The sequence below is a fragment of the Vidua chalybeata genome, chromosome 3, assembly GCF_026979565.1.
Source record: "Vidua chalybeata isolate OUT-0048 chromosome 3, bVidCha1 merged haplotype, whole genome shotgun sequence".
In the NCBI taxonomy this organism is placed as follows: domain Eukaryota; kingdom Metazoa; phylum Chordata; class Aves; order Passeriformes; family Viduidae; genus Vidua; species Vidua chalybeata.
This window is the reverse complement of record NC_071532.1, coordinates 12537664-12556483: the sequence shown is the minus strand read 5'-3', so window position 1 is coordinate 12556483 and position 18820 is coordinate 12537664. Positions and strand designations below refer to the sequence as shown.

The window sequence follows — 18820 nt, the reverse complement described above, 5'->3', positions numbered from 1 at the left end:
GAGTCAGCATTTCTAAACCCAGGAAAACACTTCCCAGGTTTTAGTTCTGAACAATCCCATCTTCATGTTGGCGCAATACCCAGGCATGCCTCATCACTTTTGCCCACCATTTTTGTGAGACAGAAACCATGGTATTAGATCTGGAAAGTGATAACATGAGCATGTTCTAAATGGCTGAAGGACCAGAACACTGGATTTGGCTTTGACTGCTCACTTATGCACAGTTTAGACTTGAGCTGAGAAACTGGATTCCAGCTCATCCACATTGAAAATCTTCTGTAACAAATACTAAATTCCCTGTAAAAGTTCTGAGTATTCTATGTGACTGCTTTCTAATTCAAAAAATGTTGCATTGAGCATACAGAAATGCTGTATTACACCTTGCTTTAGCAGACAAAAGAGAATTGACCACAAGTTGAAATCAATGGTAGCTTTGATACCCCTCTAATCTCTTCACTTTGCCATCTAAAGTAGTAGATATATGCCTCATATTTTAAATGGATAAATATAACAAAACTGAAAGCACTTATGAGCCAGCTAAGGGACAGACAGTCCAAACAGAGAGCTATTGAATTAAACTGGCAAATTTATCACAGAGTGCAGTGTCTGCAAGTTGAATCTGGACTAGACTAGAAGTTAGGGATATGCGTCTTGGTAAGGAGAAAGTTGAAAAGACTCCAAAACATGAGGAACTGCAGTTTGCTCTTTCAGAGGTATTATACTCAATTTCCTTAACACTGCTTTTTTTGTTTTCCTGTATTTTAATACATCATTCTACCTTGTGTAATCAGCTGTTTCAGTTTCCAGTATTTTCCTGGCAGTTTTAAGACAGCTAAATCTTGAGTACAGTACGAGGAGGTACAATACTGTCCTTGTCCTTGTTGCTGATCTCCCACCATTCCTAACTTTCAGGGGGCTTCAGGAAGTAGTTGTTGGTTTGCATTTCCTATGAATTCAGAGAAAGCTTTATATATGTAGGTGGTGTGTTCACCACCGTGCACTTAGTTTTCCTTAGGCACCTCATGCAGATACAACTTCCCCGAGCTGCCTGCCTCTTTTCTTTCCTCTTATGGCCATGATTTCAGGACTGGTTGGAAGGTTTACACACAGGCTAGAATCTGTTTGTAGCTAGAGAAAATTCTATCATGAATATCATGGTCTTGAGACAATGATATTGAAACCATAATTTCTCTAGTGTATCAAAATTGCTGGCTACTTTGATACATTCTGGATGGCTGTAAGCAACAAAAGGTATAGTTAAGAATGAGAAATTCTACTGTTTAGATAAGGGATGAATAAGCCTCATGGGTAAGTTTTGTTTTAAATTTGTGTTTGATCTCAGCATGGTACTGAATACTTCCTAATGGGTTTTTGTAAAGTAAAAAATACAAGTACAATTACAACATGAATGATAATTGATATAAAAGTGGTAGTACCTTAATGAAATAATAAAGTTCTTAAGTTTTGAGGGCAGATTTGATTGCTAACATGAGACATCAAACAAAAGGAAATACTTGTTTTTCAGATTCATAAGTTTGAAAAAATGCTTTCTAAGTTAAAAATAGAGCCAAACAAAAGAGACTATGATAAGCTCTTATATAGCTATCTTTTGGGATCATTCCCACTCCCCATCAGCAAAAAAAGAGCATTTGGCTTTAAATTCTATAAAATCAGCCTTCTGGGAAAGATGCAGCTCCAAACCTGCTAGTAACACGTGGAGTCAAATACCCAAGTTGACCAGTGTGCAGCCATCAAACAGCAGTGAGATGGGGCTGAGAATACCTGTAACACAGAGGAAATGTTGGCTAGGGTGGTGCTTATGCTGGTTTCCCACAAATCACTCTCTGCTCATCCTCATCACAGAGTGATGTAGCAACACTATGATGCAGCAGAACATATTGACATCTTTGCAGAGTTTAAGAAGGATCCCAGGAGATTTGGTTACTCTGGAATACGAGCCGTTCACACAGCTGTTTACATAGCCAGTGGAAATAGAAGCTGCTTTTAAGGTTAATTGAATTTAGGCTTAATATTAAGGCTGTAATGATATGCAAAGCTCTTAATATCTCTGTGCTTTCAGATATCAATGAATGTGAGAGATCTGACCTCTGTTCACCACACGGAGAGTGTCTAAACACGGATGGTTCCTACCAGTGCATATGTGAGCGGGGCTTTTCTGTGTCTGCAAATGGCCGAACATGCGAAGGTGAGACAAGTTATAATCATTCATTCCCATTGATTTGCTGTTATTAGGAGGGTGAGAAAAATAGTCAGCCAGTCCCTACTAACTCTAAAATCTGCCACTTAAGGGCCCTTTGTTCTTTTTCTCGCAAATAGATGATGTGCAAAGTGTGCTTGGAACTCCGGCTTCTGATAAGTTTCTGTGGGTAAGACACACATGAATATTTAGGATTATCTAATTTGAAGCTTAAGTGCTTTATCAGCAAGCCTGAGGTACCTGAATGTTCTCATTGCTGTGTGGAAGACAACAGAATGTTGCTTGTCCAAACTTTTATTTAAAATATACAGATTAAACAGCAGAGAATAACTAGTGAGAAGTTGTAGTGCAATCCAGTAGTTCTATTATAGAACTTCAGGCATTTTGAAATGGCAGAAATTGAGTAAATAGCAGTAATTAGATCTTTATAGAAACATCAACTGGGAGCCTGGAATTTAGGGTAACTATGTTTTTTACATTGCTATGTCATGAGAATATATCCTGTTGCTAATCACATACACACATTTGCTCTCCTGCACTGAATTTAAAACAGGACACTTGTGCTCAGTGATACCAAGAAGGTATGTGGCTTTGTGAAATCAGTGTTGCTGATAGAAAATAAACACTCCCCTAACTAGATTAAGAATGGCTATTCTTGTGGTTAAGAGGGGTGTTCAAGACAGTAAGGCTTGTGAGAAAAGTTCAGAAGGGGAAAAAATTATATGGTAGTATTTCAGCTGGATGCATGCTGAGGAGAAGCACTGAGCAGATGATAGTTCAGTGTTAGAACCAATAGGTAGTGGATCTTAAGCACCCAAGAAGTAAGCAACTGTTCTCTCTCCCAGATTATCGGCCAGTAAATCCATATGTGATTGTTTTTCACAGGCCAATTCTTCTCATGGTTCACTTAGTGAACTATAGTGAAAATGTTGTCCTTTGGTGGGTGAAGTAACTGAAACTTGTGAACTTCTCCCTGCTTATACCAGAGGAAAATGAGCATTACAGTTTTATTACTGAAGCTGGCATATAACCTGCCATGTATTTAGTAATGGGATCTCTTATGAAATGAAATACTTGTGCTGGCAGGAACACTGCTACGCTTGATGTCAGGGAATAAGTGCTGTATATTTAGATATAGCATAACATCAAACATACCACTTGTGTTTTAATTATTATTGATAATTATAAAAAAAATTTCCAGTGTTCTTTAGTGCTTTTTTCTCTCTAAACATTTACTTCATTTTGTAATCATGGCATAAGTTGAAAGAAATATTCTCTTACTGCCAAGACAAAAGCCTGGTCAGGTAGGCTAGAGAGAGCGAATCTGGATAACTCCACTGATTCATGGGGGAGGCAGTATTTTATGATTTGAAATAATGGGGATAATTCCAAAGCATGTTCGTGGACTTTTTCATCAGCATGTATACATTTCACCCAGAGTTCAGGAAGGATATGGCCACATATCTTCAATTGCTCTGCAAGAAAAGTAGTAGCAGGTGTTTTGCCTCATTCTTGAGCATAGCTATAAAAGAGGGGGGGGAAAGTGCTAGAGAAGAATACAGCCTTCTCTTTGTAGAAGCCAAACACTTCATTTCAAAATGAAGCTAGAAGAACACTTATTAACCCAGAAATTAAAAAAAAAAAAAAAAAAAAAAAGGAACACAAGTTTAAAAAAATCCAAAGTCATTGGCATCTACTGTTAGGAGATGTACCAGAAACAATGAGCTCCTCTGCATCTCTGACATTTAATGAAATAGCAGTTTCCAGGGAAAGGTTGCTATCATATATGATGAAGTAATACAAAGTTAATCTCCATTAGAACAAAAAAGCCAAACTTTTACTAAATAGAAAAAGATGAAGTCACAAGATCTTATTTCCAGGATTGTGACTCGTTTTGGAACTTTTTAATGAAGAATAAAACAAGTACAAAACCAGTTGAGCATGCTTCACAAGTAACTGGTGTTGTGTATGGAATACAGATCAGACTTTATATTCAGCACTTGGAAAAGTATTTTAATAACTTGGCGAAGCAAGGGTACTTCTAGTCTCTGAAACAGCAGCACTCCTTTTCCACCACAATTAGTTTCTCCATTCTGTCATTTTAATAAAAACAACTCCATAGTTTTGAAAAAACTCATTTTAAGGGAGCACTGATGGCATCAGTGTCAATATTTGTAGTGGTGTCTGCTTCATGCTAAAAGGCAAGATGGAACAAAAGGAATGTGTGACATTCCAGGTACTGAGAAAGCATGTGGCTTCCAGCCGCAGGAGCTACTGTTCTTTACACTAAGTGTCTCTGTGAATTTAATTCTAGGTAAGTCAGTGAGAATAACTGTTTATACCATCAGAGGAAGAACCTGAGAAAATTTTCCTGGATTCACACACCTCTCTGTACCTGGGGAGCAGATTTTCCATATCTCCAGACTTTTTTTTTGTATGAGTTTGACTTGGGATTTTTTGAAGTTTGAAACAACAACAGCATAAAACATTTAAGAACCTCATGTGGTTTAGTTCTGGTATGGAGGTTTTTTGGCCATTGGCCAAAGTAAACTGAACAACTGTGGAAACTGTATCTTCTTCCAAGGTGTGGACAAACTTTTGTTGCAGCAGTGACATTCCACTGCAGCCTGGCCCTGGGCTCAGAAATCTGATTGCACTGGGCTCTCTGAACTGCAGGCTCTCAGAGTGCTCCTTAGTTCCTTGTGGAGCTCTCTGGGGTTCATGTAAAGATGGTGTTTTACCCAGCTGGCTGCTAGTCAAATATGTTGGCAAAACCTCAAGTTAGAGGTTCTCTGATGTTTAAGTCAATACCCTGCCTCAAGCACCTCTTCTGTCTCCATGTCCCATCCCATATGTATCTCACTACTGCAACAGGCAGTCCAAAAAAACTTATTCATCCCACCAGTGCTCTCTGACCTCTGCTTCTTCCTTTTTATGTATGCATGTTATGGGTAGCCCTGGAAGTTTCAGAATCAGAGCTCTGCTTCTCTAATCACTTTACAGACCTGTCTTAGGAACCAGTTCCTCTTCCAGACATATTGCTATGTTAAGTAGATTTCAGTGAGATTTAAATATCATGCTTGAGGTTGCCTTCAGCTTGTTCAAGTAGTCAGAAAACAGGAGCACAGTGTTGAACTCCACAAAAGTGTGCGTGAGTTTGCACACATCTTGCCTTTTGATTAAAGCAGGCAGCACTGATTAATGGATTCTAAAATAGATTCTAATTACAGAGAACTGCTTTAGTCACTCTATAGACATAGGGCATTAGTTTCATATTTAGTTTTTTCCCCAGACTTTGTTTCCATGTAGCAAGAGAATTGCCGATTACAAGCCTCACTTTTTATGGGGTGATTAAAGAAACAAATGTCCTTTCCGGCTGTAAAAAAGAGTCCTTTGAGTGAACTGTCTAGACAAGGAAAAATATTTGGTGCTTGGACCTTCTCTGTAATATCCTATGCACTGAAAGATGTTCAGAGTGTAGTTTCTAGAAAAAAAACCTGTCTTCTGTGGCTGTATTATATACTGAATGAGGACACTTGCTACAATCACAAGTTTTGTTTCTGTGGCTTTTTTAGTTTATGACCTTGTTTTACCTGTGAACATCCAGCTGCCTGAACTATTCCCTTGTTTCCTTTAACATTTAGGTTTTAAGTAAGAAGAGTTCTGTAATTGGGGTAATTCTAAAATCTCTATCAATAACAATCTAAAAGTTGTATTTTCTTCTGCACAGGTTTTTAACAGTAACTGTCCCGTGGCTCAGGAACTTTTTGTTCTTTAAACATAGTTGTTCACTGAAAACACAAACACTGTTATTGTCTGTTGTCCAAAATTCCAGGCTGTCAAACCACCATTGTTTACTCATTTTGAATTCCTTTTCCTAACAGAGCTTTCTGATTAAGAGACAGAGTATTCAGATTTTTTTTAATAGGTATGTGAAACTTTGCTGATCACATAAGACTATTAATATCAGATATGTTATGCAGGGACAGTGAACAGCAGCAAGAAGGAGGGACCAGAAAAACACAATTGTAAAAAATTTTTACTGTCTTCCTCCCACTAACTCTGTATGCATCTTTTTATAATTCTGTCACTGTGGGGACTTGAAAAGGAAAAGGTATAAAAGGTAGCTCTTGACCCTTCACCTCTGACAATCTTTAGCACAGGTAAGTTGCTTATTCATGTTGCTGAATTAATCCTACTAGAAAGGTTTCTGGTAGGTTTCAATAAGTTCAATATCCAGAAACCATACAAATTTTCATATTCAATTTCTTGAGAATAAACATACTGGCTATTGTATTCTTTGCCAAATATAATAGCCTTTCTAAAATAAATTCCTTGGATATTTTTCCTTTGTTTAATAAATCAAGATGTAAAGATCATTAAAACCTTTACTAGAAAACTTATAAGCCAAATAATTTTCTGCCAGTTCCATCTTTTTTATAACCATCAATTGTACTCATATACTCATATATGTGTCCTAGATTTTGGTGTATTTAGTACATACAGTTGTTGCCTGCATTTTAAATGTAGGCTGAAGTTTGTTAACCAATGGATCAGTTCAGTGGGAAAAGTAAGTTTTCCATCACTTAAACACCCTAACATGAAACTACATGCCTTTCTGAGAAAAATGTTAAAGTTTCTCAGTTTGCTCCATTAGTACAGAAATTGCCAGAGACAGATTTTTTAGCCTTTTTGAGAGGTTCTGGATAGACTCTTCTGGCCTTAAAAGTCTACATGTGATTCCAAACCTGTTCAGACCCCACCACAGCACACAGGAAAAGCTGGTTTTCAAGATCCCAAAAACACCATTCCCTGAGGCATGCAAAGCTTGTATGGATGAATTTGAGCATTTGGGTTGCAAGAGGGCAGCAAAAGAGGTGACAAGTGTGGATGGTAATGACATGCTGATCAAATTTTGGTAGCTTGGGGGACTGTGACCACATGGTTCAAAGACCCTTTCAGCTGAGCATAAAACACCATTTAAAAGTGAAAAAATCCTTGCATGGTGAGTACTGTCAGGATAAGAATGCAGTGCATCTTTGCTGATGTGTGTAGGTTTTTGTTTGACACAGCTGTGAAGAGCTGGAGGAGTAAGCAGGACTACATTTGAGCCCTACTCTGTCCTTACAGAAAAGCACCAGGTGCTGCTCACCTGTTTGGTGACTGTGGCACTGCAGGATTCAATTCCAGCAGTTCTTTAGTTCAGGGAGTGCCAAAGGCCTTCACTGGAGGTAAAATGATGATAGAGTCCATCACATGAAGGGCTACCAAAATGTGCAGAATTAATGATAGTAACAAGCACTCAGATAAATCACTTTATTCCCCATTTAAAATGCAATTATCCCTTGAGGAAATGTGCAGAAGGAAAGCAGACAGCAACCTGACTTAACAGCATAATGTTTTTTAGGAAAGAAATACAGCAATAATTCCTCTGCTTCAGACTGCAGAGGAATATAGAAGGCAGAAGGTACTAATCCTAATACCCTGGGAGGTTTACAGTTTCAGCTAATGTTCTTCCTCTTGAAAAGCATCTCATGACATCTTTAATGACCACATATGGCCAGGGTTTTGGGTTTAGGTCTTACTTTGAGTGGAGATAAAAATAATGCATTCCTAGCACTTGTAATACACTTAGAAAAATAAACCACAGTCTGCCACAACCAGCTCTGCTTCATTATAACTTGATAGGCAGCTGAGTCAAAGAACAAACTAACACATGCAAGTGACTTACTTGTAAGGCCAGCAAACCAAAACTGCAACTACAAATGAAAAGGCCACTACAGAAAACATTGCAGCATTGGAATTACTTTGTGTACCTGATTTAGATGACTTGTATGTGTAGATTTACAGGACTTGAGACAGAAGGCTCAGTCCACAGATATTGACCACTTACACTATCAAACTGTGATCTGTGCTGAGAGCCAGAATGAAATCTGTGCAGCACTTCTGCACAGGGGATGTAACAATACCCTTGAACTCTTTTTGTAGGCACAGTGAGTTCAGTTTCACTCATGTTGTTGACTATATAATACTACAATGGTAGAATCTATAAGTCATTCAGAGAAATTATTTAAACTATGCCTTAGTCTGTGGTATGTGACATCATATTGTGGTTAGCAAATTTTGTGAAACAGATGGGTGGAGGCAGTTGACCATTGCTGACATATTTGCTGCAAAGCTAACACTGAAACAATTTCTTAAATTGTTTGTGTGCATATATTAATTTTTGTGTGCTCCTTCCCAATGTGTTGAGACATAGGTGCATCTGTTTGCAAAATGGCCCATCTGTGGTGTTCTGCACTCTTTGTGAATGTCTGCCTTTGGCTGTCACACAGCCTGTCTGATGTTAAAATTCTTCCTTGCAGATGTGGATGAATGTATGAATGGCACGGTGTGTGGCACCCACGGGTTCTGTGAAAACATGGATGGCTCCTACCGCTGCCTCTGTTACCAAGGGTACCAGGACACGCAGGATGGGCAAGGATGTACAGGTGAGCTCATGGGTGTTAGTAGTCACTGCTGCAAAGTTCAAGGGAGGAAAAACAGCATTCCAACAGAATGCATTTCACATTTTTGTTTTCTGACGTTTTTAAATTAAACTTATGCTACTTACTAGTAAAATAGGGTTGTACCAGATGGAAACTTTACTTTGTATCTATTTAATGAAAACTTGTTATTAGGACAAACGGAAGACAACAGCACATAAGCTGAACCACTTATTTTATTTCTTTTAAAAAACCCAAGAAGCCTCCCTGTTTGAGTGTGTCAGAACCATTCACAAATATAATAGCATGAATTTAATATCTTAGCCTATTTAAGTGCTACATCTGTTTAGTCTCTTAGCTGAGTAACCAGGACCCTGCACTACCTCCTGCAGGAAATAACATCTGGAATGTGGCACAGCCAGGCTGAATTAGATGGCACCTCCCTAGGCATATGGTGTTTAAACAGATTTTAACATTAGCTTCTAGCTCCAGGAAAGACACCTATCACCCTGAAATGATGTGGGATTTTTGTAGATGTTTAAATACTGCACATTTCTTTTGTGACTAATAGGTTTCCAGATCTGTTGTTAATAGTGATGGCTGGAGAACCACTTGAGGCAGCACAAGTTAGGAACATGAAATTAATATCAGATCAAGGACAGGTATTCATTAAGCAATTTCTTCAAGCCAGACTCAGGATGAAACACATTTACCAGTAACAGAGACCTAAATGGAATACTAAAAAGAGCGGAGGAATTAGAAGTTTTACAGAGTGTTTGTATGCATTTTAGTATATTAAGTAGTTTTGTTACAAAATTCTTTATGCCATTTGACAGTTACTTTGCTGCATACCAAGGTATATTTTGTCATAGTGACTTCTCATAGATAAAAACAAATGAACCAAAGAAAATAAAAAATAAAAGGGGAAAGGAAAGGATGGTGTGAAACTAAGTTTAATTTTGAGTTCACACTGAAGTAATTCTGAACCACAAAATAATGCATTTTTTTTTCTTGTATAATACTGTATAGTATAATATACTCTTATAAATTTTGAAGCCAGTTATCAGCCAAAACAATTTAGGGAGAGATTAAGTCGCTAGTTCCTGACTAGGCAATGTTCCCCAAAGAAGACTTATTCCCTATGACAGTATGCCAGTAAAAAGATAAAGAAAAATCTGAATGCATTTTTTAAAATGTGAGCAAACTCTAAGTTAAAATCCATATTTATATCAAAACACACAAAAATCAACATTTATTCAGATAACTAGATTTTGATAGGCAAGATGTAAAAAGGATGAAATACTGTTTCACAAGTTAGACCATACTCAGTTATAGAATTCCTAAATTGTGTTACAGAAATTACTATTTCTGATACTATTCAGCATAATTTCAGTCTACTAATGAGATTCTCTCATTAGATTTTCAAATGTCAACGTTAGCAACTAAAAAGAAAGTAAAGTTAAATGATCTTGGTAGTATTTGGTAACCCTTGTTTAAACAACAGACAATTCTATCAGTCAAAAAAGCATTTCAGGTTGGCTCATTAGCAGGTGTATGGAATCCAAGTTAAAAATATGTGGAATTTTTTGGAGGGAGGAATTTTGCAGTGTTCAGCAGGGGTCCCTGGGTGACCTGGGCACAACTTCTGTGGGTCCCAGAGCAGCCTGAGAGTCCATGCATAGACATATGGTGGCAGTGGGGCTGAGGAATTCTCTGTTTGGTGGTTGTTTACAAGAAAAATGGTATTTTGGAGAGGAAATTATCTTTTTTGTAGTGCAGTCTGAATCTCACCAAAACCTGTTCATTTTGCTCCTTGAGTTTAGTGAAAGTTTGGTAATAAAGATAAGAAAACAAATTAAATTACTCAAAGTCTTAAATCCCAATAAGAGAATACACAGATAAGGAAGTATTTAATAATGAGAAACACCAAAAAAACTGTGTTCTGGTCTACAGTCAGCACCTAATCAACATGAATAGTCTATAAACTGTGCTGTGACTTTCAGGGGTCTTTATTTCAAAGGATTTACTACTTGTTTAGGAATCCACTTAGGTATTAGAGAATTTTTAATCCTTCTCCAGAGATCACATCTGTAATCTGGCAGATAATATTGGCACAGATACAGCAGATAAAGAACAATCGGGAGTGGGTCTCAATTGATTTATGTTTTGGATTTTTTCCCCAGATGTGAATGAATGTGAAATGTTGAGTGGAGTATGTGGCGAAGCCCTCTGTGAAAATGTTGATGGTTCTTTCCTGTGTCTGTGCTCTGATGAAAACCAGGAGTACGATCCAATGACCGGACAGTGTCGCTTCCGTACCTCACCAGGTAAAATGCCAGCAGATTTTTGCATGCTTGGCATGATTTCAACTGCACACAGAGCCATTGGAAAGGCAAACCTGGTTCAAGTATTGGTGTTGCTTTAACTGCAGCAGAAAAATGTAAAACTTCGTCATTGTGTTGAAAGTGTGTGCATGAGAGCAAGATTTTCTAGGATGGAATATGTTAACCGTGAATCATTAGCAGTGAAAATACAGCAGAAGCACCTTTTAAATGTCATACATCAACAGACTTGGCAGTAATATTGAGCAATTACTACAGGTAAACAGTCTCGCTGACTGTACTGTAACAATGAAATCTGATATGGAATCAAGTCTATGACCTGAGTGATTTTGGGTTTTGTCCAAACTTTTTCAAACACTCATTAGTATGCTTGGACAATGTTTAAGGGAGCATATTATTAAAACCAGGAGTTATATTTAGTTGTTGTGGTTTCACCCCAGATGGCAACCAAGCCCCAAGCAGCGACTTACTCCCCTAGAAAGCTCATGGGTTGAGATAAAGACTGATTAATAGGGAAAGCAAATGCCACACACACACAAGCAAAGCAAATCAATTAATTGACTGCTTCCCGTGGGCAGGCAGGTGTTCAGCCATCTCCAGGAGAGCAGGGCCCCATCACACATAACAGTGACTTGGGAAGACAAAAGCCATCACTCCAAACATCCTCCCTCTTCCTCCTTCTTCTCCTCTTTTTATATACTGAGCATGATGTCATTCAGTCTGGAATATCCTTTTGGTGAGTTTGGGTCACCTGTCCTGGCTGTGTCTCCTCCCAACCTCCCATGCACCCCCAACTTCATCACCAGTGTGGCAGAACAAAAAGCAGAAAAGGCTTTGGCTCTGTATAAGCCCTGCTCAGCAATAACAAAAACCCTCTATTATCAACGCTGTATTCAGCACAAATCCAAAAACCAAACCCATACCAGCCACTGTGAAGGACTCTGTACCAGCCAAAATCAGCACAATAGTCTCCTCTTATTAGCATTATTTAGAATTAATATTAGTCCTAGGAGAGGGTTGTTGGGAAAGCAAAAACTCAAGCCACTACATTGGTGTCAATCTACCTCTGTTGTCAGTCTCTCTTGAAGTGTCCTTGCCTGGTTTACTCCTGTTTTTCCTACTAGTCCATTGTACTGGATTTTTGAGCTTTTCTTATAAAGTGTTTTGGGTGTTGAAAATACTACTAGAAATACACTAATTGAAAATTAGTTTAGAACTCTTAAAGCTGCTTTCACATTTCTACACTGATCCAGTTTGGAGAAAGGAACAAACCCACAGGAGGATGAACAGATTACAAGAAACTACAGGATTTACTTGCACAGCTTTTTTCCCCTCCAGAATGCAAATCTTGGTATTTTTTCCTTGTTTTCTTACACTTCAGGCTGATGTAGCTTCCAGAAAGTCTTAGAGAAATTGGCTTTTTTGCCAGAATGCTAACTTTACAGCTTCCAGACTATGGCTATTTTCTCCTATCACTCGTGATCTTTCAGACTTGTAAAGAGGGTTGAAATATCCATGACCTAATTGTCACAAATATTTACATCACTGAATGTAGCACTCAGCAGCACTCAAGAAGTTGCCTGTGAAATATCATTAACAGCTGATTGATGAATGTTTTGGGCCTGTGAGGCGGCAGTACTCAGGAGAGTTCAGCTAGCTGATGAAACAACACCAGAACTAAAAAATTAGCTCAGGACCTGAGTCATGTAAAAGGAACTCACATCCAAGGGACATTTGAGGACATACCCTAACATTACTGTGGGGAGGAAGGGGATGAAGAACACAGTATGACCGATTGTACTGTCAACAGATGGATACTCTACTGTCAGGACTAATTCCATGATGCTATCAGCAGTAAGCACAGCTTTGCTGTGATCAGTCTGGAGAGTAACTGTTCTTCCTTCCCCTCCAGGATTCATCAGGCTCTAACAAAACACATGCTTTGCCTTTGTCTCTTCTCTGATAAGGTCATCAAGATCTCTCATAGGAAACCACAAGGAGCTAATGAGAAGTACTTCACATCATATGGTCTTGGACTAGAGTAAGGCAAAATGGCAGTACTTGGAACAGAGATCTTACTCTCTTTTTTTCCAAAGTAAAAGGAGAAAAGACTGTTGTTAGTTCTTCTTATAAACTATTCTTGCTGTAAAGAATGCTGGAATAGCCACACATCCTCTCCGGCTTTGACAAGCCACATACTCAAGTCAGGCATGGTGCTTCCAGAGTTCCTGTGGTGCATATGGACATCATCTGTCAGCATTAGTTTGCACCATGCTTATGAAAGGCAGAACTTAAAAGGCAGAAAGGAAGAATTTAATCTGTGTTATCCTGTTGCAGATATCTATAGTTCAGGCTGGTTCATCCAGCTCTTGTTTATTTCTCATTCTTTATTTTTGTGCATAAAGAAGTGTTTGTCCCCCTTGTATGAAGTGCAAATAGGTGACATTTGTTCAAATGTTACTTTAATTTGAAACTTTTCTTCCATGTGGTTAAAGGCTGTTGGATTTGTGGAGTGCTGTGTGTTCATGCTTTTCTTTACTTGCCCTTAGGGCTCTCAAGACTTCCTTTTATTTAGATTCCACTTGCTGGAAATTTGTCTGTTGTTAGCTGTGCCTTGAAACAATCCTCCCAGTGTATGTATCAGGAATTTAAGCCCCTATTGTCACTTTCCAGTCAAAAAGCCCAAAAAATTGTGTAAGGCTTTGATTGTCTCATTCCCCTCTTCTCTGCCCTGCCATTCATAAAATGTAGGAAATGTTTCAGAAGTAAGAAAAGGTAAAGGAGGAAAGAACTTTATTCTGTAGGAGATGAAAATCTTATGTTCTATATATCTTTGTACCTGAGAGAAAAAATGCATGCTTTGGATTGAAGTCTTCTCATTTATTCTTTTAACCAACTGTATAAAGCTATTTGTGATTAATTTCTAGCAAGTGCCAAGCTCAATGCATTTTGAGTAATAATCAGTAATAGTAATAAATAATAAGTTTGAGTATAATTGTGGTTTTAACTGTTGCATGTTGTAGTATGCATTTGAACTACTAACATAGACTAATATACTAACATAGGAGCTAAAATGGACAGTGAATATTTGAGGATTATAACAAGTATGATTTGGGGTGGCATGCCAACAACATCATTGGCATAAGGGAAATCTGGTGGGATGAAACTGTGCCTGGAGTGCCACATTGGATGTTTACAGGCTCTTCAGGCAAGCCAGGTAAGGCTGGAATGTATGGAGCTTACGATGGCAATGGTACGGTTTAAAGTCACTGGGTAAGGATAAAGGGACAAACAAATAACATGGATGTCATCGTGAGAGTCTACTATAGACCACCTAGCCAGGACAATGACACTGAGGAATTTTTCTTTGAGGAACTAATGGAAACCTCCAATCAACTTTCTTTGTCCTTTGGGGCGACTTCAACTTGCCAGATGTTAACTAGGAACAACAAACAGCTGGCACAAACAGATCCAGAAGATTGCTCAAACACGATGCTAACTTCATGGTACAGGTACTAAGGGAGCCAACTAGGAAGGATGCCCTTTTTGATTTGTTGTTTAATTAACAAGGAGGGTTTTGTGACTGAAGTGATGATTGATGTCTGTCTTGCACAGACCACGAAGCAATCAGGTTTAAAATCTGGTGACAAGAGGAAACTGCCAGCTACAGTTCTGAAGATATGAGGATAGCAGACTTCAGGCTTCCCAGGGAGCTAGTTAGCCAGGTGCCCTGAGAAAATGCTCTTGAAGGTGTTGAGGTCCATTCAGTGCTGGTTGCTTTTTAAGCGCCTAGGAACACAGGAGCAGGCAATTCTGAAATGGGGAAAGTCAAGAAGGCAAGGCAGAAGAACAGCTTGGCTGAGCAGAGGTCTTGTTTTGGAGCTAAGACAAAAAAAGAAGGTATATGTCCAGTGAAAAGAAGGTCACATAACATGAGAAGATTACAGAGATGCTGCTCACCACTACTGGGAGAAAATTTGTGTGGCCAAAGCTCAGTTGGAGTTGAAGCTGGCTATTACTGTGGGGAACAATAAAAAGGAGGGAGGTTTAAATACACTAATAGAGAAAGGCAGGACAGAAATTACATGGGCCCATTACAGGATGAGGATGGTCACCTCACAAGGATATAGACAAGGCAGAGATTTTTAATGCGTTCTTTGCCTCTGTCTTCAACACAAGCTAAGGGGGTCCTGTTGATCTGAGCTGGAGGACCATGGCTGTGAGAATGATAAACTGACCCTGAACTTGTGCAAGATCTGCTGCTCCATCTGGATCCCTGTAAGCCTCTGTGACCTAATGGGCTTGAACCAAGAGTACTCAAAGACCCTACCAGGTCATTGTGAGGCTTCTCTCAATCATTTTTGAGCAGTCTTTGGAATATGGAGAGATCCCAACTGACTGGAAAATGGCAAACATTGTCCTGATTTTCAAAAAGGGCAAGAAGAAGGGTCCTGCCAACTACAGGTCTGTCACTTCGGTCTCACTTCAGTGTCTGATAAAGTTATGGAGAAGATTATTCTGGGAATTATTGAAAAACACCTGAAAAACAACATGGTCATTGGTCACAGCTGGCATGTTGTCATTAGAGGAAAGTCCTGCTTATCAAACCTGATTCCCTATTATGACAAGGTAACCCACCTAGCTGATCAAGGGAAGCCTGTTGATGTAATCTTTTTGGATATCAGTAAAGTTTTTTGTATTGTCTCTCACAGGATCTTTCTGGACAAAATATCCAGCACTCAGCTGGATAAACACATCATGGGATGGGTGAGCAACTGGCTCACAGGTCAGGCACAAAGGGTTACAGTGAATGGGGTGACATCAGACTGGGCACCTGTCACTAGGGGAGTTCCACTGGGCTCCATTCTCAGCCCTGTGCTCTTCAACATCTTCATAAATGACTTGGACACAGGACTGGAAGGGATACAGAGCAAGTTCACAGAGGATACAGAACTGGGAGGAGCTGTTGGTTCCCTCAAGGGCAGGGAGGACCTGCAGAGAGACCTCGACAAATCAGAGAGTTGGGCAATCACCAACTGTATGAAGTTCAACAAGGGAAAGTGTCGGATCTTGTACCTGAGATGGGACAGCCCTGGATGTATGGACAGGCTGGGGAATGAGATGCTGGGGAGCAGTGCCATAGAAAGGGACCTGGAGATCCTGGTTGATGGCAATTTGAACATGACTCAGCAGTGCTCTGGCAGCCAGGAGGGCCAACCCTGTCCTGGGATGCATCAGGTACAGCATCGCCATGGAGATCTCCACTAAGGAACCTGGGCCCACTTAGCTACCTACAGCTAATTTAGATGTTGCTTTCTCCTGGCTACATTAAATACAACCAGTTATTTATGGCAATATATTTAACAGTAATTGATAGACTTTATAAGTCAAAATCATGGTTTTGGTGTCCAAAACCATAAGTCCCTTCTAGACTGATAAATATTGAAACAAAATCAATCCTCCCTGCAATCTAACCAACCACCAACACAAAAAATTTGAGGCTGCCAAGTAGCAGTTAATAAATATCATCCAAAAGGTTCCTTAAGGCTAGAAATTTGGTGCATGAGTACAGATTCTGAATTTCCTAAACATTATGGGCTTTCTAATTGTTATGTGAATTTCAGTTGTCTGTGGATGAAGTCTTAGCTGTAAGTTTTACATGTACATCACTTGCACTGATCCCTGAATTGTATATATGCATGTATATTTATATGCACTGTACACGCTTGTCACGTGTGGAGCCAGCTGAGAAATCTAAACACCCTAACAGTAGGCACATACCAATATATTTTTATTGTATTCTTGAAAATCTGATAATGAAAGTGAGAATTGTTACTCGAGCGGTTTGCTCAGAGTCATCTGAGTCTTTGCTGAGTTTTTAGAAGTCACAAAGCTATAATGACTATTTTTCATTTTTGCAGCCAGTTTTCTGATTGCATCTGTGAGCATTGTTGGTACACAGTTGCAGTATTTAAAGATCCTGTCAGTTCTATGGTTTGGTTTTTTCAGATCACAGTTGTTAACAGAATACTATTTAGGCAAATATTTCAGTGTATGCTGAAGTCTAAGCATATGCTAATCTATATTATCCACTGAATCCTGTATTACTGATGCATGATTTTGCATCAAACATATTGTAGGATTAAGGTTATGCTAAGGTATATAAATCTATTTCTAAGAAATACTTCAGAATCCAATTCAGCAGCAACTATACAGAATTTCTCTCATAGGCTGTTAATAGAACAGTTATATCAAAAATGTGGTAAAATTATTTTCCTTTACCAGCATGCCTTAGGTATAGAGATATTTTACATTTTCCAAAAAAAAAAAAAAAAAAGGAAACAATGATACAAAAAATAAGCATTCATTTTCTGCATTTTCTGTCATATTTTGTCAACATACCTAGTGAAATCACTTTCAGAAACAGCCTGTTTACTAAATAGTTAATAATCTATGACAAAGAAATTATAAGCTTGTCGACATAGACTGATCTTAGTTTAAAAATAATAAAAAAAGATTTGTGTCTCATTTGCTTTCCAAACATTCATGACACCTTCTTGACTAACCCTCACTTACAGCTGTGCAAACAGCCATTTAAGCTGCTGAATATATAATGGGAGGAGAAACCAACACATCATATGTAAAATGGGAATAAACAAGGACATGATGAGACTGTCTCCCCTTCCTCCCAGGGCAGCTTCTGATGTTCTTTCTCTGATAAACAGCATGAAAACAGCCATGCTTTCTCTTCTTATGAAGATTTGGCTTTAATTCAGTTAGACAGATGGCAAATGGCCAAGGAAAATGTATAAATTGGTAACTGAAGTACTGCTCTCTCACCTTGGAATGGCAGATTTAGTTCAGCTGCATTTCTGTGACGTGATAGTCTTAATATAGTTCCTACTGGATAGCAACTGATACCACAAAACCACCTCAGCTGATGAAATTCAACACATTATGGAAAAATGTAATTATCAGATGAGGGCTGACCACAGGCTAAATTAACAAAGCTGAAATAAGCAGCCAGCTGGGTGTATCCTTTAATGTACAATTTAGTTATATTGGCAAAACTGCAAAGCCTTGTAGGTGGCAACATTATACTAAATTTGAATGGGGGTGTCTGCCAGCCCCTCAGCCTCCCAAAACTGAAGTCACTTTTCTGAGGAAAATAGAAGTAAATCCAATTGTCTGTGTCTAATTAGAAACCAAAAGAACTATTACACATGTTCATACTATTGAAGTTCAGTAATAGGCAATCCATGCTGACATTTTAAAATCTGCTTTTCTCCAAATGGATCTAATATTTGCATGCCCAGTAAAGTTCCCTTGTTCCATCTGCTTTGGGAAATATGGGTGGGCAGTGATAATAGCATTGAAATAGCAAGAGATGGAGTTTATTTAATTCCTTCAGCATTTGTTAGACATCACTATCTTCAAGCTCCCACCTCACAAACACTTCTTAAGTGAGATCTTAAAACCCACTCCAGAGTTGCTTGACTCTTTTTCAAAGGTGATTCACTTTTTTTTCCCCAAGTTCCTGCCAAAGCTCTCTGTTCAGGCAGGCTGATCTTCCCTCTTGAGATCATGGCTCCCATCTTTTGGCACATGGGGATGGCCTGCTCCTGCACCTTTAAGATTTTCTTCCTAAAGTACATCCAGCCCTCCTGGACTCTTTTGCCCTTCAGGACTGCTGCCTTAGGAAGTCTCTCAACCAGTCTCCTAAAGAGGTGAAAGTCTGCCCTCTGGAAGTCCCAGGTGGCAGATCTGCTAGCACC

The 18820-nt window shown here is 38.9% G+C and overlaps 1 protein-coding gene across 8 annotated transcripts in view; it reads left to right on the top strand.

The window, feature by feature from the left end:
• Positions 1-18820, top strand: part of LTBP1 (latent transforming growth factor beta binding protein 1) — a 184395-nt gene that overhangs the window by 140451 nt on the left and 25124 nt on the right. For all 8 annotated transcript variants that reach the window (XM_053938697.1, XM_053938699.1, XM_053938701.1 and 5 more), the window contains 3 exons: positions 2081-2206; positions 8584-8709; positions 10887-11030. In XM_053938697.1, the coding sequence (XP_053794672.1) occupies positions 2081-2206; positions 8584-8709; positions 10887-11030 (396 nt within the window). The remainder of the gene's footprint in view (positions 1-2080; positions 2207-8583; positions 8710-10886; positions 11031-18820) is intronic.